The 26,871-nt window shown below is 35.6% G+C and overlaps 2 protein-coding genes across 2 annotated transcripts; both read left to right on the top strand.

Annotated features, from left to right (window-relative positions):
* Window positions 1–2,996: 2,996 nt before the first annotated feature.
* On the top strand, window positions 2,997–5,603 carry LOC132280892 (protein NUCLEAR FUSION DEFECTIVE 4-like). Its single transcript, XM_059782649.1, has 3 exons — window positions 2,997–3,455; window positions 4,389–4,823; window positions 4,875–5,603. Exons 1-3 carry the CDS (start codon window positions 2,997–2,999, stop codon window positions 5,601–5,603), a joined length of 1,623 nt encoding a protein of 540 aa, XP_059638632.1.
* Window positions 5,604–17,904: 12,301 nt separating this feature from the next.
* Window positions 17,905–26,646, top strand: LOC132284160 (protein NUCLEAR FUSION DEFECTIVE 4-like). Its single transcript, XM_059786235.1, has 3 exons — window positions 17,905–18,496; window positions 24,767–26,003; window positions 26,108–26,646. Exons 1-2 carry the CDS (start codon window positions 17,924–17,926, stop codon window positions 25,958–25,960), a joined length of 1,767 nt encoding a protein of 588 aa, XP_059642218.1. The 5' UTR covers window positions 17,905–17,923; the 3' UTR covers window positions 25,961–26,003; window positions 26,108–26,646.
* Window positions 26,647–26,871: the final 225 nt, after the last annotated feature.

The following is a 26,871-nucleotide window of genomic DNA, read 5'->3' as shown; positions in this document are numbered from 1 at the left end:
TGTTGAAATTTTGGGAGATTGCTTGGAAATGGTTGAAAAATTGCATACTTGAGGTAGTTTTCTCCCAATACTTATTTTGTATATTGGTGCCTCCCTTGTGAGAAAGAGCTCAATGTTTGTGGGTATCATTTTTGGAAACCCTCACGAGAATTCACTCGTCCACTAGGGGTAACCTAGGGGTTTAAAAGGCTTGTTGCATATGTTAAATGCAATCGTGTTCCTTACGAAAGTGGCGCTATCATTTTATTGCTTCCTAGTTCATAGTTACTTAGTTGCTTATTTCTTTATTTTCCTTGTAGTTCATTGCTAAGGACTAACAATATCTAAGTTTGGGGGTGTGATGAGTGCTCAAATGTGACACATTTTAGCACCTGAGTTAGGGTATTTTAGTTCATTCATCTATCTTACTTTCATGTCTTAGATACTTATTTGTGTTTTTGCCTATTCAGGTTAATAAAGTTCAAACAGGCTAACAAAAGCCATTTAGCTCAGTTTTAGAGCTAAGGAGCAAAGTTAGAAATAAGCCAAGAAAAATGCACTAGAGGAACTTCGATCGATCAAAGCGGTCTACAATCGATCGAAATGAGGCGGTGCCAGCTCAGCCAATTGGATAAAGCTTGGAAGATATTTTCAAGCCACGTCAGCTTCGATCGATCGAAGTTAAGTGTTTGATCGATCGAAATGCTTGCTGGCGGTGAGCTGTCTAATTCTCGAGCGCGCCGATTTCTACCTAACTTGTGCAGTGGCGAATTTCCTCCAATCAGAGGCTGTAATTCTGACTTGGTCCTTACTCAAATGAGTATGTAATTAATTTATTGAACATTATTGTATCATCCATCATAGATAGATATTACCAAATATAGAAAAATAATAATAATAATAATAATTTTCCTCTCTAAAACTAAGGTTTTGGGAAGAAAGTAAGGATGAAGATGATGATGCCAACCTCCAAGCTACCCCTTGAAGGTTCCATATCCACTACAATGAGTGGCTAAAACCTTCTCTTGGGGCTAGAGATAGCCCCTAGGCTTGCTTTTCAAACCTAACTTTTGTGTATTTTTGGGGATTTTAATTGTAATGGATGTTTTGACTATGAATAAATATAGATTTTGTAATTCTACTTGATTTGTATGGATTAATGTTTTCAATTGATCATTTGACTCTAGTCATATGTCTATGTATGCTAGAATTGATGTTCATGTTTTTATCACTAGATTTAATGAAATTTATGCATGTCTATGTGTGTTAATGATGTTAATCTAGTGATGGTCAAAGCATGGTGCTTAATGGAACACTCTTGTGATTTATTTGATGGTTCACACTTGTTTCTTGATGGATTGTATCACATCTTTAGTTTAATTTCATGTCTCTAGCCTAGTTGTAGTGTAATTGCTTTAATTTTTTTGGTATGTGAACAATCAATTCTTGTTTCTTGATATTCTATACTTGTGAATGCAAATAGTGCATATATCTAGATATTTGTGTGTGCATTAATTGTGGTTTAATTGAATGGATTTTGGTCTTATTTGATAGGTTGTGCTATTCATTAAAATTAGCTAGACGATCTATAATTATTTGTCATCCATACTTAGTTTCAATTGATGTCACACACACGCATACAAGTTACAATTTAAATTTTTCCATTAATGTACAATTGCTAGTGTTTGATGCAGTGAAGCTTAGTGGTGACTCTGAGCCCCAGACCTTTCTCTTATATCTTTTCCCCACTTTCTAGATTTCGCTTTTTACTTGCATTAATCTTTAATTACATTGTCATTTAATTAATCAATCACCAACAATCTTTTATCACTCGACCTACTAATTCAAAATTAATTTTCATCACAAATACACATTCTTTCCCTTGAGACGATCCTACTCACTCTAGCTATATTTTTAGTTGAAAGTGGTAATGGCATTTTCTAAATTTAAACTTGGCCACACTACACACTTTTGCATGCTTTGGTCTTAGGATATATATATATATATATTACAAAATGTGTTGCTAAGGGCATTTTAGTCCAATTTTTATAAATAGAACCTATTTGCATAAATATCATAGTTTAAGTGTGTTTTTTTGTATGAAAGGGATACAATATGCACTGTAAACATATTATAAGAGTGACCCTAATATATATACATTTATATTTATATAGTATTTACCATTTTGTTTCTAGCTAGCTTGTAGACTCCTCCTCTGTCCTCTCCTTGGGGCACTTGCCTTCATTCTATTTTGTTAGCATATGAGAAGACCTTGACTTGCATACGAATCAAGGTTTAGAGACGTAGAAACTGACAGAAACACACGAAAGAAATAATCAAAACAGACTGAAGATTTATTTATTTATTTATTTATTTTCTGAACCTTAAAGCAAATTGCATGTATTTATATGTATATGAATTGTACATGGTCAGCCAAAGATAAAGAACAAACAAAGTCCGAATGATTTGCCTAGCAGAATATATGTGCATGCTACAGTACTGCATATAATTCAGATAATCCTGACTAAGCATGATACTAATGCTGTAGTAGATTAATCTACCATTATCACCAGGAGGTCATGAGTTTAAAACCACAAACCACCTTTCTTCTCTTATACCAAAGTACAACGTAGGGGCAAAAAGTGGGTCTAATGAGCTCATGCTAAGTAAGTAAAAAAAAAATTAAAAAAAAAAATTAAAACTTTCTGACATTAGTGTGGGAACCAGCTGATGGCTGGCACTCCCTGTGTCTTCCAATTGGGATACTTTTGTTACTTTTAAAAAACATTTTCGAATATTAAATCTGAAAAAAATACATATAAAATCTCAAAGCTGGCATCAAAATTAACCAATAAGTTAAATACCGAAATATTAAATAGTGGAAGATACCATTCAAGCCTGGAATGCTGATCCAACCTCTCTCCTCGTGGAGAAATTATACATAACATATGATGCAGAACTGAAACCAACACATGAGCAATGTCAAAAACACTAAAATCATTTTGAGAAGACAAACAATGGCGATGGAGAGCAGCAAATGGATAGCTACTGTGGCCAGCATTTGGATCCAGTGCAGCTGCGGCGCATCATACGCCTTCGGCATCTACTCCTCCGTCCTCAAATCATCCCAAGGCTACGACCAATCCACCCTCAACACCGTCTCCGTCTTCAAGGACATCGGAGCCAATGCCGGCGTCCTCTCCGGTGTCCTCTACACCGCCGTATCCGCCAGCCGACGCAGCTCCGTCTCCGCCGGGCCCTGGGTGGTCCATGTGGCGGGGGCCATCCAGTGTTTCGTGGGCTACTTCTTTATATGGCTTTCGGTGAGCGGAGTCGTCCACAGGCCTCCGGTGCCCATCATGTGCTTCTTCACGCTGATTGCGGCTCACGCTCAGACGTTCTTCAGCACCGCCAACGTCGTCACTGCTGTCCGGAACTTCCCGGATTACGGTGGCACCATCGTCGGCATCATGAAGGTATATGTGCCTGTACACTGATCATTTGTTGAATTTTAATTTCATTCCCATTTTTTTTTTTTCTTTTAAGAAAGATTAATTCATTTATCCGCTGGCCATTTTGGAGAACGAGTATACCCAAATATAGGGAATATAGTACTCCCGCCAATACGAATTTATTGTTTTCTATATTACATAATAACTATCCGAACTATTAAATATTTTTCTCCAGTTTGGATCAAAAGTTTGAAATGGGTTTGCTTTGGTTGAATCCATAAATTTAATAAAAAAAATCAATGGTGTTGAATTTTGATGTATGTAATATAAACACAGGCACACTTCAAAATTTATTAAAACAGCATATATTGCTTTGGTTAGAATCCACCTGACAAGGGAATAAGTTTATTGGGATAATAAAAAAAAATTGGGTTAAAAAAGAAGTTATAATTTCAATAAACAGGATTTTGTATTTCTTTGGGTATATATATATATATATATATATATATATATATTAGTTTCAATTTTTAGAGTTCTTGAAATAAAGATGCCTTAAATCTTTGAATCCAAAGTCCTCTTTCATTCTGTTTGAACAGAGCACAGTTCATCCTGCTTAAGGGTGACAGCTTTCCACCTTTGAAGTTTATTTTAAATTTTATCAATGATAAATCTAAAGATATATCTACTTCTTAGTTTTTACCGGGGCGTCAAATCAATGCCAACTAAATTCTTAATGCTCACTTTATAGAAATTCTTGAAACTTTTGCTGATTGATATAAAGTAAAAAAGAGATAACCGTAATGCATGAGGCTCTAACCATTGCAGTTTGCAAGATATGGAAGTTCAGATATATACAACCTTACCTTCACAAGGGGTGTGGTTGTTTCCCATTTCTAGCTTGCCTATATTTATCATTAGTTCATAATAAGAAAGTTATTTTTTGCCTTTTTTGGTCAGGGCTTTCTTGGTCTGAGTGGAGCAGTACTAATACAAGTGTATCAGGCATTATTCAAGGGCAATCCAAGTAGTTTCATAATTATGCTTGCAATGTTGCCTACTCTCGTCTCCCTTTTGTTCATGTGTTTGGTTAGAACCTATGAGATTAGAAGTTTACACTATAGGAAGCATCTGAATGGTCTGTCAGTTGTTTCTCTGGTTGTTGCTGCATATCTCATGACCTTAATAATCTCCGAAAATGTCTTCACATTTCCGTTATTGGTGCATGTTCTTACATTCTTAGTGCTTCTGCTTCTTCTCGCTTCACCTCTCAGAATTGCAATTGAAGCCCAAAGAGAGGACTCATGGAAACTTTCACGAAATTTATCTACTGAGAGGAGCCCATTAATAGATGCCCCTAAGACAATAGAGTCCAAGAAGTTTTCTGCAGCAGAGGTTCTTCCTACACATTATCATGAAGTGCCTTCTGATGCTACTCCCAAGAAGGCCACATCCAGTGATAACATGCTGCAATTTGGAAGTGAAATGACTCTCTTTGAAGCCATGGGGACCGCGAACTTCTGGTTGTTGTTTGTTGCTATGGTGTGTGGAATGGGCTCAGGAATGGCGACAATAAACAACATCAGTCAAATAGGAGAATCTCTCGGTTACAAAACCGTGGAGATACATACACTGGTTTCTTTATGGAGTATATGGAATTTTCTTGGTCGTTTTGGAGCTGGTTATTTATCGGATATTTTCCTGCACAAAAAGGGATGGGGAAGGCCATTGTTGATGGCCATCACTCTTGCAACTATGACTGCTGGCCATATAGTTATTGCCTCTGGTTTTTTCGGGAATTTGTACGTTGGTTCAGTACTAGTGGGTGTTTGTTATGGTTCACAGTGGTCATTGATGCCCACCATTACTTCTGAGATATTTGGTGTACTGCACATGGGTACTATTTTCAACACCATTGGCATAGCTAGTCCTGTTGGATCTTTTTTACTCTCTGTAAGAGTAATTGGCTTTATATATGACAAAGAAGCCGCAAGCCAAGGGAATACATGCTACGGCACTCACTGCTTCACGTTATCCTTCTTTATCCTGGCAGCTGTTAGTTTTTTGGGATTTCTAGTAGCCCTGATTTTGTTTTTCCGGACAAGAAGGTTCTATATGCTGGTAGTGCTTGAAGGCGTACGGAATTCTGCAAGGCAGTGTGAAGGAAATATGTGACTTGCTTGTGTAAAGCAAAAGCTGAGGCAAAGTTCATTTTTTGGTTGTAAGAAATGTACTCTTTCTTTATCTTGGCAGCTGTTACTTCTTTGGGATTTCTAGTTGCCTTGATTTTTTTTTTTATGGACAAGAAGGTTCTATAAGCTGGTAGTGATTGAATGCGCAAGGATTTCTGCAAGACAGTGTGAAGGAAATATGTGACTTTTTTGTGTGAGGCAAAGCTCATTTTTTGGTTGTAAGCAATGTAATCTTTATTTATCTTGGCATCTATTAGTTCTTTCGGGTTTCTAGTTACCTTGATTTTGTTTTTATGGGCAAGAAGGTTCTATACACTGGTAGTGCTTATACGCGCAAGACATTCTGCAAGACAGTGTGAAGGAAATACGTGACTTGAATTGTTTGTGTGAGGCAAGGCTCGTTTTCTAGTTGTAAGCAATGTAATCTTTCTTTGTCTTGGCATCTGTTAGTTCTTTTGGATTTCTAGTTACCTTGATTTCGTTTTTCCGGACAGGAAGGTTCTATACGCTGGTACTGGTAGTGCTTGAACACGCAAGGCATTCTGCAAGACAGTGTATAGGAAATATGTGACATGTTTGTGTGAGACAAAGCTCATTTTCTGGTTGTGAGCAATGTACTCTTTCTTTTATCTTGGCATCTGTTAGTTCTTTCGGATTTCTAGTTGTCTTGATTTTGTTTTTCTGGACAAGCAGGTTCTATACGCTGTCAGTGCTTGAACGCGCAAGGCATTCTACAAGACAGTGTTAAGTAATTATGTGACTTGTTTGTGTGAGGCAAAGCTCATTTTTTGTTTGTAAGCAATGTATTCTTTCTTTATATTGGCATCTGTTTAGTTCTTTGGATTTCTAGCTAGTTGCCTTCTGCAATAAAGTGTGAAGCAAATATGCAAATTGTGTAAGGCAAAAGCTGAGGCAAATCTCTCTTTCTAGTTGTAAGTAATCTCCCATGTTGTACATAAAAAATATAAAATTATTTTGTTTTATCAAGATATCAACTCCATCACATCACATGCTAGTTGTACACAGGCTTCTTCCATTCAAAGTTGTTACTTACTTCCCCAAATCAAGTAGTTCACCTGAATATCTCAATTAGTTATTTGTTTTCTTAGATAGAGGAACTAACTTAGAGATACTATGTTGTAAAGTCATCTATATATTCTCTCTTGTAACACATTGAATATACATCAGATTTTTTTCATTACTTCTGTGTTACTATTGTTTATTATCACTACAAGAAAAGTGGGTTTTTACGACATCTTATTTACGGAGTTTCTTTATTTTGCTTCGTGGAAACTATTTTTGACGGGGATTATGAGAGGATCCTCGTGGTTGGTGTATAAAGGGACATGTTTTCACGGGGATTTAGCAAGATCCTCGTTGAAAATGTTTTTTACGGCTTTTTAAAGCCCTCGTGGATATTTAAATATATTAAGGGCATTCTTGTTCAACTTTAACAGGAGAAATAACCTTTGTTAATAAAGTGTTAAAATTTGACATTTAAGGGACATTTTTTGTCCCGTGAATAAGTAAAAAGAGTTTTCCCAACTTTTTTTTAACCTCCCGCCTAACGGGGCACAATAAAAATTACTTTTACGGTGTTTTAGAGTCCTCGTGGATATTTAGTAACATTTAAGGGATATTTTTTGTCCCATGAATAAGTAAATTTTTACGTAGCCCAATTAAAATTGCACTCTATTTTAAAATTTGACATTTAAGGGACTTTTTTTGTCCCGTGAATAAGTAAAAAGAGTTTCCCCAACTTTTTTTTAACCTCCCGCCAAACAGGGCACAATAAAAATTACATTTACGGCGTTTTAGAGTCCTCGTGGATATTTAATAACATTTAAGGGATATTTTTTGTCCCGTGAATAAGTAAATTTTTACCTAACCCAATTAAAATTTCACTCTATTTTATTTAATTTTTTATTATTTTTTTAACGGCCTTTTAAAATCCTCGTGGATATTTAATAACATTTAAGGGATATTTTTTGTCCCGTAAATAAGTAAAAAGACTTCCCTTTATTTATTTATTTTTTTTAACGACATTTTAAAATCCTTGTGGATATTTAATAACATTTAAGGCATATTTTTTGTCCCGTGAATAAGTAAAAAGACTTCCCACCCCTTGTTTTTTTACCGTCCCGCCAAATTGGGCACAATTAAAATTTCACTTTATTTTATTATTATTATTTTTTAACTGCCTTTTAAAATCTTCGTGGATATTTAATAACATTTAAGGGATATTTTTTGTCCCGTGAATCAGTAAGACTTCCCACCAAATTTTTTTACCCTCCCTCCAAATTGTACACCATTAAAATTACGCTTAAAAAAATATATATAAATAAATAGAAAAACCTAATTCACATTTCGCTAACCTCAAACACAGAACAAACACAGAAGAAGAGGGGAGAGACAAATCAGAGGGGAGCAGCAACGAAGAAGAGGGGAGTGGCCACCAGCGATATTTCTTTTCCTTCAAAGCAGCCCTCCATCTCTGCACCCTTTCCATCTCCTTCTCATGAATATTTGCATGCTCTGTAAATGCTTCCTTAAAACTCCTCTTCTGGTGCCGAACTTCAGATGCTTTGACATGGTAGAAGATGGGCAAAACTGTCTGTCCCTTGTTCCTCCTGCACTCGTGTTAGATGTTGCTTTTTCACGTTCATATGAAAGGAAATAAACACTCGTTAGCATGATCTGCTGTCATTTTAAGCCTCTGCATGACAACAATGGACCCAGAATAATATGCATGAGAGGACGGCCTTTTACAACAAACCAAAAAAATATTTCACTACCAAGGACAAATAACGCTATATGGGATGTATATATATACCAAATTGAAGGAGTAAATCATTTGTACATGTGTAGATTGCACAATTCGTAATATGCCATAATCACATCATTTCCCATTTAAATGTAGTCCCGGGGATAGACTAATCGTGTTTGGGAAATTTTTAAATGAATATTTTCAACTTCCTTATAACTTCTATCATAAGTTAGCAGACCCAAGAGATGATGTTTTAACAAGAATAATACTAAAGGTAATTTATAAATAAATGCAAATATTTACTAAAGGAAGTTATACCATCAGTATTCATGTCAATTTCCTTTATGGAAACTAGTTATCAACTTGCATACTTTCCATAAATCATGATATTATCTTCTTAGTGACATAATGGCAGTCAAAACCACCGAATTCACATAGCCTAATAACTTGGTCCATTTGAGGACATTTTGTCACTATCCACTAGATTAAGATATATATTAATTTTATTAATTTTGATTTCAAATGATGTAATATGACACTAGATTCAAACTATGATATTAATAAATAACTTGCATACTTTCCATCTAATCTACATTATAAAAGTAAAAGAAGTGCATATATATTCTTACTTTATAATCTAGTGTTTACAAAAATGCATCACATTTTGCACTTTATGTCAAAAAGAAGAAGTATTACTTTTATAATGTAGATTAGATTGCATAAGATTGCACTAGATTATAATTATGAACATAATTTAGAAATTATTAGACAGTTCTAGACAATTCTTTTGCAGTGTGAGAGGAGGGTGTCTACCAGGGATGATATATATTTCGCTTCACTTTTGGTGTTTTAGCCTAATTTAAACACTAGCTTTAGATATCACTCGACATGTTCACATGGACCACTCCTGAATTTGAGACTTGTGTGATGCAGCTACTTTCTTGGATTTTGTACCGTGAATTTTGCAGCTACTTCCTTGGATTTTGTACAGTGAGGTGGTTTTTTGACAAGTGCAGACTGAAACTCAAGTGTTAGAAGGTTTATCAATTTTTCAACAGAAGTGTTCAGAAATTGATGATTTTCTTGACAAATGGATTTACTTCTTGTTTTGGAACATTGATAAATGTTGAATTGTGTTGGTACATTGATAAATGATGAATTGTAAAAATGTTTTAACTCTTTTGATATATTTAATGAGATATGTATGTTTTTTGAATAGAATTATAGCTGAAAGTGATGTGAATTATAGGTAGTGGATGATTAATTGGCATTAATTAAGGGTGTTTTATTTATTAAATATATATATATATATTTTTATTTACGGGGAGCTTGAAATCTCGTAAATAAGTGAAAATCCTTCTAAATAACTTTTCTACGGCATACATGGCAAGTCGTGAGAATGGTTTATATTATTTACGGATACCTAAATTCGCCGTAGAAAAATTTTACAACGGCATGCTCTAATGCCTCGTGAGATTATTTATGGATAGTTAAAATTCGCCTTAGAAAACTTTTCTACAGCATGCTTCTGTAGCTCGTGGGATTATTTACAGGTAGTTATAACTCGCCGTAGAAACCTTTTCTCGGTACCTCGTGAGATTATTTACGGGTAGTTATAATTCGCCGTAGAAAAGTCAAGATTATTTACGGATAATTATAATTCGCCGTAGAAAACTTTTCTACAGCATGCTTCTGTAGCTCGTGATATTATTTACGGGTAGTTATAACTCGTCGTAGGAACCTTTTCTCGGTATTATTTATGGGTAGTTACAATTCGCCGTAAAAAAGTCGAGATTATTTGCGGGTAATTATAATTCGTCGTAGAAAACTTTTCTACGGCATGCTCCAGTGCCTCGTAAGTTAATTATTAACGGGAAAATATCCATGCCGTAAATAAATTTAATATATAAATGAAATTATTTTCTACGGCCCATCTATTATTTTTTTACGAGATAGATTTTTTCCCGTAAAAAAAAATTGAGTAACACGAGGACCTAGAATGCGCCGTGAATAGGTTTCCACGGCGTTTTTGGCCCCTCGTAGAAGCCCTTTTTTTTTCTTATAATGTATGGTATCAGAGCACATATGCTCACAACTCTGAATTCTCTACCAATGTGTTTAATGTGAAACAAGAGTTACGCGGGGTGCGGAAACAGTCAGTTGATTTTAATTGTGATTACTCCCTTAATGACTTAGATCTAATTATTAGGTCAACTTGTTCAATTTATGATTGATTAAATTATATAACCAATTTAAGCATCCACAATTACAAATATATGAAAAGTAAAGCAAATTAGAGTTAGAGAGATTGCACCAGGATTTTAGCGAGGAACCCCCAGTTGATAAAATAAGTCAACTGTAAAAAATCTCGTGGACTTATGCAGTCTAAAGTAAACCAATCCACTATGCTTGGAACAAAGTATACTGAACTTTGACTCTGGCTCACACCCTATCGTTCTACACTACACCAATCACTAACGATCATCTAGCTTTGCGACTCCCTGTCCAACTGTAAGTTGACCTCAGGCTTACATTTGATATTTGTAGAAGAGTAGCAGGTAGATCAGACAGCACTCCACGAATGCTCCAACCCTTCCAAAGTGTGACTGCGTTTACTTCTGTTCTTCAAGATCTGAACTCGATTGTAAAATAATTAAATCCTATTGATCATCCGGAATATCTGAATCTTCAATACAACTCCAATTCCGATGAGATAGAGAACACTACAGCTAAATCACTCATGAATATATATGTGTACTCTCAAAAATAATTCAGAATAATCAGAGTTGATTTTCTTAGTTTTTCTCTCTCTAAAGGCTTTCTCAAAATATAGAATTGATTTTCTCTAAAGCCATCCATCAACCAATGTATATGACATGGTTTATATAGAGTTTTGAAAGTCCTAATCCCTCAGAAAATATGATAAATTTCGTGTATAGGACTTGGAAGAAAGTTGGAATCGAAAAGGAAACTTTCAGCAAAAAGGAAATTAAAATCTAAGTGCTGCTAGAAGACCTTGAACCGGTTCAAGATGGCCAATACTGAATCCCACGGATTCTTGAACCAGTTCAGCCCTCTTGAACCGGTTCAAGATGAGCAGTCTTGAAAATTTGCAATTATTCTTGTTTCGAACCTTCCAAACCGTTCTCACTACCTCTCAATCCGCATCCGATCTTCAATCTTTGAAATTTTTTAACCGAAAAATTACAACTCGATCAGACTTGTTTTGACAACAGAATAAGCCAATTACAAAATATGTCTCACATCTAATCCATTCACAATGGTTGATCCAACAGATATTCAAATTTTAACCTTCAAGGGTGAGATGATCATTTCTTCGTCCATTACTCGGATAGCCCCATAACTATCCTTGTTTCTCCAATGTTGTCCGATGACAACTACAGTACGTGGTTACGATTTATTTCGAGGGTACTTCAAGCCAAAAATAAAATAGGCTTTGTAGATTGCTCAATCAAAATCCCTACTAATCCTAACGAAAAATCCAAGTGGTCTAGATGTGATGCCCTTGTTGCCTAATGGATTCTCAATTCAATTACGTTGGAGAAATGTGGGAGTATTCTCTATACAGATTCAATTTGTAACATTTGGAAGGACCAACGAGATCGATTCTCACAAACTAATGCACCAATGATCTGCCAATTCGAGCAATCAATCTTCTCGCTCAAGTAAGACAATATTATGTTATCTGTCTATTTTACTTTACTTAAATCCTTGTGGGATGAATTAAACTCTTTATCTATTGTTCCTATTTACACTTGTGGCCATGGATCCACCACTGTAACTCGGCTTCAAGAAGACTGTGCAATGGAATTCTTGAAAGGTCTTTATGATCGTTTTTCAACCATCCGGAGTCAAATTTTACTAATGGATCCTATTATTAGTGTTTCCAAAATTTACTCTCTTGTCAGGCAAGAAGAGAAACAACATGAAACACATGCATTATTCAATCATATTCCTGAAGTTGCAGTCTTGAGTGCTCGATTCAACGAGAATATAACTAACAATTAGGCTTCGGGTGTATAGACAACTCAACAAAATTTTTTAGCCACAGAACAATGGCAAATCCTTAAGAGACCACAACAACAATTCACATCAAGGACAAATTCAGCGTGTAATGTATGTCAATAATACAAGACCACTCGCAATAAAACGAATCCTTGTAGGATAAGGCTATTTAGAGGGTGTTGAACCTCAAGGACCGTGTTGGTATTGCCAAGTATAAAATTAATTGCTAATTTGATTCAAGAGAATAGGTTGATCTTTGTTTTTCCTATTTCTAAATTGCAATAAAATTAAAACTAAAATAATATATATCTAAATTAAATCAACAAAGGAAAAGTATCAAGAAGAAAAGAACTTTGGGAATTGACTTCACCACTGACCTTATAATATGGTCAATTGTCTTAACTATGGGGAATTCATACGTATGCATATTTGGGAACCAAGTGGCTATAAGCACAATTCAATTCAATTAAGAAAGTATACATTAACATACACTAAGCCATAACTCATTTTCGGTTGGCACAAATTGTCTACCTAACTATTCTAATTTACCATACAACACAACTCGTCTTCCCTAGGCATGAATTATCAAAACATTCATTCATATATTCGTTAGGTACCATTGCATGATCACTACTCCTATAATCACAGAAAATAAAAATAAAAAAGTTTTGTTGTTTCTTGTGTTTCACAGTGTTTACACTTTTAATGTCAAATCCATGCTTACAGTGCTACAATTCTGTATTATAACCATTCGTACTGTGCTTAGTGCCTTATAATGTTCCTTAGGGATAGTTTAGTCATTTACCATCCTATATGTAATGACCCAAACCTTTTGTAATAGCCTCCATTTTCGAGTTTGTCTCCCCCACAAACTCTTCAACAACTAATCGTAAGGTCTTCAACTCTACTATAGCCAATTTTGCTTACACCATCAGATTATGGAGCACCCACTAAGGCCTCCAAATGAGACACCCAATCCGAAGTGCTTTTGCATCATTTCCACCAACCATGTTGGACTCAACTCCGAGCTCTAATACCAACTATCACAGGGGTGGAGTTTGAATACTAATCTCCTAACCCTATGATGGCACTAAGCCAATTAAAAAAAAAAAAAAAAAAAAACATTTCTCTAACTTAGCTCAGCCAACCCAAACTTGCTGCCTAAGACACACATCAAGTAGAACACTTCAACACACAATTATAATTTATAGGAATGTAAAATAAAGAACACCCACGAATTTGCAAAAACCCAAAGCTTCCAACCTTCTACTATTATTCACAAAATAGTACAAAGGAAAGGCATAATGTTTACAGAAAACTTACACAAGTGTCACACCACACTTCTCTGCCTTACAACAAAACCCACAAACCTATTTGTAGGTAAACTCTTAAAAAGGCTCACAACTACCACCAAGGTCAGTCGATGACAACCCCATCCACCTAAGGTAGTGCTAGTGCCAGCACTATATTGTAGTTAACAAGCCCAACTGCCTAGCTTACTGGCCAGCCTTGCCATCTGTCCTTGGTGGTTCCTCGTATAAGCCCCATGTCTCCCTTACCCTAGCAATGCAAGAGGACTGACCACCATGTCTAGAACAATTTGAAACCACCTGTGTGTGTTGGCCCAATCTGATTATGCCACCTTGCATGGGTGTGTTTACTGGGTACACCCCCACTCCCCACAATGTCAGCACATGTGTATAAGGTGACATTAACCACCCTCAACCTTCTAAATCATGTTTGAACCCTCTGAGCCACCCTTGTATGCTAAGCCACGTCTAAGCCCATTGCCTTGTGCCCATGCCCTTGACTTGGCCATGCCACACCCATGACTTGTGGTCCATGCTATTAACACCATCTAAGGTAACCGTGTAGAGCGTAGCCTATGCCAAACTCAATAATATTGACCAAGCCAATCCATGCTCATAGGTTCTCCCGCACCTTGGCATGTTGGGGTATTGCATTGAACCTTGCCCACGTACACCATGTATGTCAAAGCCCACAATCTTGCACAAGGGCAAGTTTGCATGCCTAAGATTCCATATGTGTTGGTTTACCAAACCATGCATAAGGCTTGGGACACATAATTGCAAACCAACGCGTGCGCGCATAACATGCATGTGCACCTGTCCTTAGTGTTGCCAGCCACCGCCGAATGCCATCCGTGTGTTACCACCTTTGGGTGGTGTGAACTATGCCTAAGCATGTTGGCATGCCCCTATGCATGCTTTAGTGCTAGGGCGTGCCACGGCCTAACCATGCATGAGATATACATGTAAAAGTAAGAGTCACCAGACTGGCAATAGGATACATAACCCATATCTAAGGAGTCATAATAGGAAAATAAATACTTCCCAAACTCCAAATTGAATTTCGTCTTCACAAGACTTCTAGAGCCTTAAGGAAGCTCACATAATTTTCCCGAATATGAACTCCAAACTTCATTTTTTTGTCAAAATTACAAAAATGCCATTGGGCTAACAGTTGGCCTGTTGTGTGATTGACAACAGGGGTCAGTTTGTTACAAATCTGTAAATTATAGAAGGTAATTGTAATGTTCTAATATTCAGGACAAGTCCGTGAAATTTCCTATCCAGAGGGAGGTAAACATAATTTATTTATTTATTTTTATAAAATAATGTTGGGTAAAGTGCAACCCCTCCCCCCCGGCGGAGAACTATGTCCAAATTTGCAAATAAGCCTCATGGAGTATGTTTTGTGCATAATACCCCCTTAATTCTCGCATTTAGTTGCAAAATGTCTCATTACCTAGACTATTTTTTTATGAAATGACCAAGTACCCTTTTTTATTGTATTATACTTGATCTATTTTTCTTGTTGAAATAAATTACGAAAAAAAAAAAAAAATTCATACTAATTTGATGAAATATTCTCCATTAAATTTGCATAATTTTGTCTCTAATTTTGAAATTAATTATTTAAATAAAAATCTTAAATAGAAAATTTTGAAATAATTTAAGTAATTTCTTAATTTTTCATGAATATATTGCACAAAAAATAAGATATTTTTTATTTACGTAATTTATTAATTTTTCATGAATATTGTATTGCCCAAGTATTGACTCTAGAGGGGGGTGAATAGAGTTTATGGCAAATAATGGCCAATTTTTCAATTTGCAAATTCTACTTAAAACCTTCAAACAATTATACAATATTTAATATATAGGCATAAGCTATTAATAGCATAAATGTAAATGAGATAAGGGAAGAGAGATTTGCAAACATTCACACAGTAATTTTAGCGAGGTTCGGAAACTCCTACTCCTCGGCTCAAGACCCCTCTTGAGACTTCCCAATTCACTATGGCACTGCCTTATGGGTGGAGAACTAACCTTTACATGAAGCAACTCCTTACTTCACTTTGCTAAGAAACAACCTCTCTTAGTCTTCCTTTGGGCACACCAACCCTTACAAATTGAAGCAAGCTTGCTTCTTCTTTCTTGGGCCAAACCAGCCCTTACAAATGAAGATCAAATTTGTTACATGCAAATATATCTCTCAAAGATTGATATGCAAATCAAAGCTCACAACTTTCAGCTCACTCTAGAGTATATATATGAATAGATTGAAGCTCAATACTCTATGAATGATATAGGATGAGAAAGTATGATATGAATGAAGAACAAAAGCTCTTATGATGCTAGAAGATGTTTCTTAAGTGTAGCAACACTAAATCCCAAAGTCCCCAACTCTATTTATAGAGTTTAGATGCAGCTAATTCAAAAATATAGCTGTTGTGCACACTGCTCGAGAGGAAATAACTGTTCAATTTTGAATCTGTGCAGGTTCGGTCGACTGAAATAAAACACATTTGTGTTTCGGTCGTCCGAAATAGTTTAATGGTTGGCCATCATTCTTATTTCGGTAGACCAAAGGTTCTTTCCTTTGTTTCGATCGTCTGAAACTCCTTCCTCCATTGTTCCAAACCATTCTGTGAGAATCAGCTCGTCTGATTCATTTGCCTCTTAGTTCGGTCATCTGAAACACCTAGTAGTGTTCTTTCATTTACTTAGTTCGGTAAACCGAAATAAATAGGTTCTCTATTTTGGTAGGCCGAAATGGAACTGCTGCTTCAGAAATTGTTCTAAGTTATTTCCATTTTATATGTCCATTTACTTTAAGTTTACATTGTAAATAAGGAAATACCCCCCATTTGGATTCAATAAAAAATACTAGAAAATTGAAATCCAACTAAATCAAAATGTAGAAATTCAGTTTTAGTACAAATTTGGATTTCCGACAGTTTTGGTAAAAATGAATCCTTATGTAGACCAATATAGACTTGGTCAAAAATTCTGATAAAATCAGTTTAGGCTAGTTGAAGTATAAAGAGTTATTATCGGGAAAAATTATTTTGAAATAATGATTATTTTAAAATTCGATTTTTCACACTTAGCCAAAAACACAGTTTTTCATAACATGCATTTTGGGGTCCTAATGTCCGTTACCAACTCATAGTAATGAAGACTTCTCATACCTTAATTGTTGACTAATATGAATTATATGATTGATGTGCATGGTCTTAGCATTTCTAGCACAAGTGATGAGTTCTTTCAAAGTTTATGCAAACTTGAACTAACTCACTCTTTAGTAATGACTTCAGTGCGATTATATACGAATGAAGTGTATAGTCTATTACTAATATATATAGGAACATATGAATGATGATATGATATGCATGGTCCTATAGAGATGAGTTTCAAATGGATTCATAAATACTTTGACATTGAATCATAAATACTCACCATCCTATCTACCCCTTTCTTCATGCTTTGTCCATGATCGTGTAGGCTTTCAGGTAGACTTGCTTTCTTCCTTTCTTTGAGTTGTTTTTTTACTCATTGTAGTCTAAGCTATCTTTGGATGGACTTTGCATTTGGTTTCTTACAATTTCATGTTCCTTTTGTCTCATTTGTTTTCCATAGATATGATCTTGAATAATGGAATACTTGGGATTGACTTTATGATCTTCATTAAGGTCATTCTTTGAATGTGAATAATCTATAACACTCAATGTAAACATTAGTCCTTAAACACCATTAATGGTTTGTTATTATCAAAACCTCTAGATTATCCTTAGATGAAATCATTAAGATCAACATATTGTATGAAAAAGAAGGTATGTTTTTTACACTAATTTTTTTTAATGTGTGTATAATAAGTTTTATTATAATAAGTTAATCATTTTAGAAACTGGTACGTAGCTACTAATCTATTTATTATTTTTCATTTTTATGATAAATTGATACTAATTTTAAAATTAAGGTAAATGGTATAATTAATTTTGAATAAGAGAAATGTAATAAGAAATAAGTTAATAAGAAATAATAACTTTAATAAAATAAAATAAAATAATATTTTGTGATGAATTTGTGCTTGAGTACTATATTACTAAATTATTTGCAAATGGACAACGGATGATTTTTAAACTTTACCCAATAATTGTATGTAGAGTAACAGTATATCCATGTTGTACACTACAAGTGTCAATGGAGACAAAACCACGAGCAACCCAAGAAAGAGCAACACTCAAGTACTCAACCGTCCTAATTGGAAGGAAGGGCAATGCATGGTGCGACAAAGAAATGGAAATCCAAACCCTAATCTACAACAAATGGACAGCCACAGTCGCCAGCATATGGATCCAATGCACCAGTGGTTCTCTCTACACCTTCGGAATCTACTCCTCAGCCCTCAAATCCACCCAAAACTACGATCAATCCACTCTCGACACTATCTCCGTCTTCAAGGATTTCGGCGCCAACACCGGACTCCTCTCCGGCCTCCTCTACTCCGCCGCCGCATCGACGCCGTCAGCCTCCACCGGCCGCGGTGAAAGCCGGCCGTGGATCGTTCTCGCCGCGGGAGCGATCCAGTGCTTCGCGGGGTACTTCCTGATGTGGCTTACGGTCACCGGAGTCCTTCCTCGGCCGCCCGTGCTGGTGATGTGCCTCTACATCCTTCTCGCGGCTCATGCTCAGACTTTCTTCAACACTGCGAATGTGGTCACTGCTGTTCACAACTTTCCTAATTATAGTGGGACTATTGTTGGCATCATGAAGGTCAGTTTTCTTTCTTTTTTATTTTTTTTTTTTTCAAACTTTATATGTATGGATTGGTTATGGAGTGTTTATTAGCTAAAGATTTGTGGCATTTTGAAGCTTATTCATGATCAAATTAATTTTGGGCATCATTTGGCTTTCAATTTGTTAAGTAGTTTTATTTTTTCTCAAAAGCAAGTTTTGCCTTTTTATTTCCACTCGCAAAATCAGGAAAATTAGTTTCTAAATGCTAACAAAACTGCAGTTTAGTTTATACATACATGTGTATACAATTTGTGTCAAGAATTATCCCACATGGAAGATAATTGTCGAGCAAATGGAGTTGCAGATGTTAAATTACGTCAGAATCTAATAGTCTTTTGTTGAGCAATTGTATTTGTGGATGTTAAATTGCGTTGGAATCTACAATCTAACATAAAATGATGGTGGCTTTTATTTTAAAGTTCACACATCTAGGTTAAATCACCTACTGAATCCTGATACAAGCCTCATATTAATAAATTTAAATTTGAATAAATCATGCATCCTTGAGTGTACTGTGTGCTTAAGAATAAGCATGCACCATGCCTCTTTCCACTGTCTAATAAAATAAGTTCTCTTTTGTACAAGTGACTTACTAAGTGACACTTTTAGGTGATAGGTTCAATTTTCTCTTTCTAATGCTAAAATGTTCAAATTTTATGGTTGTTTGCCTAAGAAAAAATAAGGGTAAATTACACCGACACTGCCTGAGGTTCTCTCTTTATACACTTTGATGCTATGTTTGCAAAAAAACTACACAAACACCCCTTGTCAAAGTTATTGTCAGAATGTTATTAAATTTATGTGGGAAATATAATGTTTGCCCTTCATTTTATAATGGTTTTTAATGAAAAAAATATTTGAGTCTGAAATGACCATATTACCCATACCAATTAATAGAAAAATTCCTTGATGCAGCTTCCATGTCTTTGTTTGAGTTGTTGGAGTAAGGCTGTTTTTCGGTTTCTATTTTTACTTATAAACGGAAAAAAATAAAAAATAAGGTTTTTCTGTTTCCATTTTTGCTGATTGGAATTTGGAAGTGGGCTTTCTCACTTCTTTTCTTTGTTTATTTTATAGAGGATATGCCCTCTGTTCTATTGTACTTCATTGCTATATCTTAATGAAATACAACACCTCCATTTATGGGGTAAAAAAAATTATCCAAAATGTTTACCAACTCTTGGATCATTTCACACCACACAAATCCCTCTTGCTTCCCCTCTCCCTCTTTAATCATAACATTTTGTTCCCTGCAACCTTTCCAATCATACCCTACCATCGCCTCTCCCACAAAAAAAACAAAACACCAAACGATTGTCGTCGTTGATCCCACTTTGTAATGAGCAAACCAAACCTTAACTTGAGCCCTAATTCACACCTCCTCATCTTCTTCTTCAAAACTATCACAATGAAATCTAGAAAATTCCTTCCAATACCCCTCCTCAAACCACCACCACCGTAACTGTCAATACTCGGCTCACATTGTGTGGGTATTGTCCACTTTGTGCGCCCACGGTTTTCAAAATGTGTCTATAGGTAGGAGGAATTTCCCCTTGCCAGCAACTTCTCCCCCCAAGCGATGTGGGATGTTACAATCACTCCCTCCTAGGAGCTAACGTCCTAGCTGGCTTGAGCCTCATAGGTTTGTCCATGCTCCCCTCATTTTTGGCTAAGGATTGGCTGCAATACCATATATTAGGACCTGGCCCACACTGTATAAATATTGTCCGTTTTGTGTTGCACAAGCGCTCACGGTTTTCAAAACGCGTTTACACGGGTAGGAGGCATCAACTTCTCTCAGACGATGTGGGTTATTGTGCAACATTCACTGCAAAATCAATCAAAACCATATCTTTGAGTGCAAAGTGTCACCATCAACTACCTCAAAAAAGGCTAACCCAGATCTCATCTTAATCATTAGTGCTCATATGTGTCATCATTATCAATGCAAGTAATAAAGGGAGCGAGAAGATAGGTTAAAATGTTACGTTGGATCCACTGAAGAATTGAAAAGAGCAAAAATTATTAGGGAGGTGGCACAGACAGAAATCTCAAACCAGGATAATAATTCAATAATCAAAGCTAATTTGTCTTTACATATAGACCTTTATATATGCAAAATATTAAGCAAACCTTGACAAATCATAAAATATGAAAATACCAAAATAACCCTAAAATCCAAACATTACCAAAAATAACAAGAAATAGAATTATGTAGCCAAATTTACTAAAATTTCTACTTCTATTTCTCTTTTACTTTTCTCCGAAAGTAACAATGAAACATATGCAACTTGTGTGCGAATCGCATCTTGTTCCCCATCACAATAGTGTTGTGATACCAAGTTGATGTAGTACCACAGAAGGAAAGCAATGGGATGAGAAGACAACAGATGAGATGAGGCTAGAAGAAAGAGATGAGAAGATAGACTGAAAAGATAGGTTAGATAGATTGAAGGGTTGGGAGGAGCAAGAACGTTAAGGGAGAAGAAAACATTGGCAAAATTCTTAAACAATGATAATATTTTAATAATCAAAGCTAAATTGTCTTTTTACGTATGGGCCTTTATATAGTCAAAATATTAGCAAACCAAAATAAACCCTAAAATCTGAAAATTCCAAAATAACCCTAAAAACCAAACATTATAAAAAATAACAAGAAACAAAACTATGTAGCCCTAATTTACAAAAAATTCTAATTCTATTTCTCGTTTCCTCTTCTCCAAAAGTAACGCTAAAACATGTGCAATCCATGTGTGCAAGGATTGGGAGGAGGATTGGGTGGTGACCTATCATCCCTTATACGTTTGCCCTTGCCTATCTTAGTGCCGGAACCAAAAGCACTACCGGCTATGAGTACTTCCAAAGCTAAAATATGAAGGAGTGCCATGGTTATAAGTATTGAAACTTAGGAGTGTTGAGAGCTCTGTTACATGGACTCTTCAAAAGTAGTGAAGTACCCGTGTCAAACACGTATCCCTCCAACATGGGTATGGGATATGTGTCCGACACTTTTGGTTGGACATGTACTTAAAAAGCATATCCTATCATTTAATTACATTTTATTATTACTTTAAAATAAGTTAAATGCCTATATTGAACATTATATTAGATAAAAACATTACTTTACTTTAGAAAATAAAATAAAATAATTAATAAAATGAATATGTAGCCGTGTCCATGTGTCCTTCTGTTTAGAGATTTGGCACTTCCGACGCATGGATACATACCCGTGTCCGACACCCGTACCCGAATCCATGTAACATAGGTTGAGAGTGAAGTATTTGGAGAGGGAGAACTAGAGAGCAAGAGAGAAGAGAGATTTCTCAAAACCTAGGGTTTTTTTTTCTTTCTTTCTTTCTTCTCTTTCTACCAATCTCGAAACCTTGACCTAGGGTTTGGGAGTTAAGACCCAAAGCCACCAAGACAAAAACAGACTAATTTATAAAAAAAATAAATAAATAAAAAACCTAGGGTTTGAGAGCTGTGATTTGGAATAAGGGGGTGTGGTTCCTTATACAGAGCTCTAGGGTTCCAATTCCTACTTTAATATGGAAATTGAGGTGGTAAAAAAAGGTTGGGTGTTAGAAAGTTGCATGGGAATACAGGTTCTTACGTGTTTAGGACTTTCCAAGTTCCTTTGTTACCGACAAGCTCGATGGATCAGCACTTCGACCTATTAATAAAACTCTTTGGATCTCTCTCGATTGATCGACGATTTGCAAATTCATTGACTCAACAAACATTAGTTGTTTATGCATGTTTTGCACACATGAGTTGCACGTGTTTTATCATTACTTTTGGGAAAGAGGAAAAGAGAAATATAATTATTTTTGTAAATTAGGGTTACATAATTCTATTTCTTGTTATTTTTTGGTAATGTGGATTCTAAGGTTATTTTGGTATGTTCATATTTGATGGTTTATTAGGGTTTTACTTAATATTTTGGCTATATAAAAGACCCTCGTGTAAACAAAAAAAAAAAAATAGCTTTGATTATTGGAATATTTAGATCCCGTTCAAACCAAGAAAAAAAATGCTTATTCATTCGCTTTCTTCCTGGCACCTCCAAGCACAGGTAGGAAGGTATGCTGACGCCCAGAAGATGGAATTGGTGGAGTATTTGAGGGAGGGTATCATCTGTGGAAAATCAATCGTTTTAAGAGCTAGAAGGGTGGTTTGAGAATTCTCTCTGTGTTTTCTTCTCCCTCATGGTTATTGCTCTTCTCAGCCTTTCAGTCGATCCAACCTATCTTTTGAATCTGTCTTCTCACCCCCTTTGTCTGTTTTCTCATTGACCTGGTATCACATTGCTATCTTGTCCTACATCATTTGGAGTTGACTACATGAATCCTATTTTGCAGTTCTTCTCAGTTTAGGGTCACACTTATAGTCAAAGTCAAACCACTTGCTATACTGCTATTATGTATTTTTTTTTTAATCTCGAGTCACATCAATTTTTCATTCTCCTTTGAATTACCTTCAATATGGAGCATGTCACTCTGCAGATGTAGTCATTGGTTGTCCTTGTTCAGAAACTATTTTTTTCTTATCTTTTCTCATTTTATTTTCAGTCTTTCTCTAATGAGGAATATAATCCATTTCCTAAACCCAATTACATTTCAAGCATCAATAAAGTGAAATTAAAATTAAAAAACGAAATTTAGGTATACAAAAGCTCTCTTACGATGTGTTCAAGAATGACCATTGCTCCTCTCTTTCTATCGTGGTCAACACAAGATAGGTTAGGTGTACCATCTAGTTTGCGACATTTAGATTCAGTGGATCAAGTGCATCAAAATTCAGTTTGGCTTGGTGTCATCACGTGGTTGAACACTTTAAAGTCAATTAATGAAGTTGCTTTTCTGTGCACTTGAGTTTTTTATGAGATGGGCTGCCCAAATCTTTTCCTTTTTATGCTGATATGCTCAACTTTCAGTGGTTGCTTGATCAGTATTAGATAATCCCTATAAAGAGAGGCCACGTCCATACTACATTCTGTAAGGATGTCTTTTTATATGGTTGGGAACTTGGAAATTCTTATTTAATTAGTTTTTACCATTGGGTGGTCAAAATTTGGAGTACATATTTGAGGAAAAGGTTCACAGAGCATGTTTGAAATGCAATCAGCATAAACTAATTGAAAATTAATTTATAACAAAACAGTGGCCATGGAGTTCTTTTGAAGACTTGGAAGCATAGTTTACTTGCTGACAGAGGATCACTTTCTTGTAGATATCAAATAACTGGTGAAAGTTCTTCGACTAGAAACCATGGACACGTCTAAAAGGTTGAAGTGTGGTGTCAGTCACGTGTAGACTGTGTAGTTGACTGCCAGTGAGTGTTCTTCTTTTTCAATAAATTCTTTTTCTATCTCTATTTTCTTTCTTGCTATCACAAACCATGCTCATCCTCTTCATGTTCTCTCTCTTATTATCACCAAAGTGCTAATTTTTTTGGGTAGGTAAGCACTATTTTTTTTTTCAGCAACAAAAACTTAATTCTTCTTATTTCCTTTTAATTTTTCTTTAATTGATTCTCTCCCTCCTAAAAAGCTTCTCTTTTCTTTTAGCAAAGACCAAATTTTTGAGAGGCTTTTGAATTTCTACTTCAGCCTATACTCTCTTCGATGTCTCCCCTTTTTCTCTCATTCTTTATACAAGTGTAATTTTGTTTAGTTATGGATTTAGATTACAAGAGATTTTATAAAGGGAGTTTAGAAATTATACTTTAGCCCATTCTCTCTTCTTAAATAAGAAAATTGTTGTTATAGTTCATTTGCTATTATAATCTGGGATTTTTATTCTTAACTTGCTTATAATATATTATCTCATATATAAAATTTACTTTTCGCCATGTCCTCGCTGTGTCTTAATTTTGTAAGGTTTTTCTATGTTGCCTTGTCCGTGTCATGTTGTGTGTCATGAATCTATACATGTTTCTTAGTCCTTTAGATGTGTTAAAACATTAATGAAACTTGAAGTGTGAGGGACTTCATTGATGATGTTTCTGTATGTTTATAATTCATCATTTATACTCATTGTTTGACTTTACATATTTAATTGAGTTCTTTTTTAATGTTAATTTATTGGTAAGTATTAATCATGAGGGGTGGATTTTAAACCTAAGATGCTCGTGAAGCATTAGTTATGTCATATTTGTTTGTCAATGTTCCAGTTTGATGTTTATATTCTCATTGGATTTTTTGAAGTTCATGTAATGCCTTAATAGTCTTCCTTTTCTGGCTAGGGTTTTCTTGGTTTGAGTGGAGCAATATTAATTCAAATTTATGGGACAATATTCAAGAACAAACCTACGTCGTATCTGTTGATGTTGGCACTGTTGCCCACTGTCAACCCTCTGTTGCTAATGTGTTTTGTAAGAATCTATAACACGAATGAAGAAGACGAGAAGAAGTACCTAAATGGTTTCTCATTGGTTGCCCTGATTATCGCTGCTTATCTCATGGTCATTATAATTTTAGAGAACGCCCTCATGTTGCAATGGTCAGTTCGTATTTTTAAATTTGTTGTACTTATTCTTTTGCTATTGTCACCTCTTTGCATCACAATCAAAGCCATGCAGAGGGAATATTGTACAATTTCAAGGATCTCCTTTATTGAGGATGACCAAGTGATAGATGATCCCAACCGGTTGGACGCAGAGAAGACATACCCTAGACAAGATCCTAGTGGTTATCATCAGCTGCCCGGTGGTGCTGATCAAGAGACAGATATTAACAACGAGACTTTGCAGCAGGGAGAAAACCTGAATCTGTTGCAAGCTATTCGCACTTGTAACTTCTGGTTTTTGTTTGTTGCCACAGCTTGTGGTATGGGCTCAGGACTCGCCACAGTGAATAACATCAGCCAGATAGGAGGATCTCTTGGTTACATGGACTTTGAGACAAGTACTTTGGTTTCACTGTGGAGTATTTGGAATTTTCTTGGTCGTTTTGGAGCTGGCTATGTATCAGATTACTTCTTGCATATGTATCAATGGGCAAGGCCGGTGTTCATGGTCATTACTCTTGCAACAATGAGCATTGGTTATGTTGTGATTGCTTCTGGTTTGCCAGGTGCCCTATATATTGGTTCAATTCTGGTGGGTGTTTGTTATGGTTCGCAATGGTCATTAATGCCAACAATCGTTTCTGAGGTATTCGGTGTATTGCATATGGGGACAATATTCAACACCATTACCATTGCAAGTCCTGTTGGATCTTATATTCTCTCTGTGAGGGTGGTTGGGTATATTTACGACAAAGAAGCATCGAAGGAGGGGAACGTATGCACTGGAACTCACTGCTTTATGTTGTCCTTCCTAATCATGGCATGTGCTACTCTTTTTGGATCTCTTACTGCATTGATGTTGTTCTTTCGCACAAAAAGATTCTATAAAGAGGTCGTGTTCAGAAGGCTACAACATCATATCAGGGAGTGAGAGAATTGGCGCCACTTACAAAAGAGAAGGAAAAAAAAAAAAGGTTGATAGCTGAGATGATCTTTTTCTCTTGATAACCATTTTTTTGATATAGTGCGCTTGACGCGTTAGTCTACGTGTTTTGTTAATACAGCTGATATTTTTCAGGTACTGGGCATTACAGCTGTTCGGGGTTAAGATCATTATTCATTTGAGAATGCTTTCTATACTTCATGCGGTGAATGACTCTTTATTTGGGTGAGCTAGTAGTTACTCCTGCAAGCCGAATCTGGTACAAACATTCAAGAGTTAGAAGGCAACTTGTCGGTTAGCTTATATATGCTGGTGCGGGGTGCCTGATTGGAGACTCTGTAAATAGGTACTCTCCTGCCTTGAAGTGAAACTAGTTGGAGACAAAAGCACATCTTCGTAGATTTGTAAATTGTACCATTAGATTACACTCTTTTTTAGCTGTCTTATTTTTTCAAGTTGAAAATGTAGACGTCAATAAGGTAGCTGGATCGGTAGTTATCCATAAACTGTAAATATATATATATAAATATATATATATATAGAGAGAGAGAGAGAGAGACCTATGTAGCCTATATTCATGTTGAAAGCTGCAAGAGAATGACATGCTGTATTTTCTTTTCTTTTTTCTGGATTGATTAATTTTATTTATAAGATAATGACACTTCGGTTGCAAATGCAGGGCTCAAATGGGTAAATTCGATTTTCTCTCCTATCAATTTATCATTTATATAAACTTGTGAGAACCCAAAAGGATCCTATCTCAGTAATTATCTTTTCTTGTTTCTTTTTCGTTTGTCATGTCTGCTTAGCACACAAATGTTACTTCTCCTTCCTCCTCTCGAGCGTTACCTATAAAGAAGTACATATTAAATATTTAATATAAGGTTATAATTTATCAA

This window comes from Cornus florida, unplaced genomic scaffold, assembly GCF_030987335.1.
Source record: "Cornus florida cultivar Cherokee Brave unplaced genomic scaffold, ASM3098733v1 CherokeeBrave_3.0.0_Hap2_Chr11, whole genome shotgun sequence".
In the NCBI taxonomy this organism is placed as follows: Eukaryota; Viridiplantae; Streptophyta; class Magnoliopsida; order Cornales; family Cornaceae; genus Cornus; species Cornus florida.
This window is presented reverse-complemented; position numbering and strand designations above follow the sequence as displayed.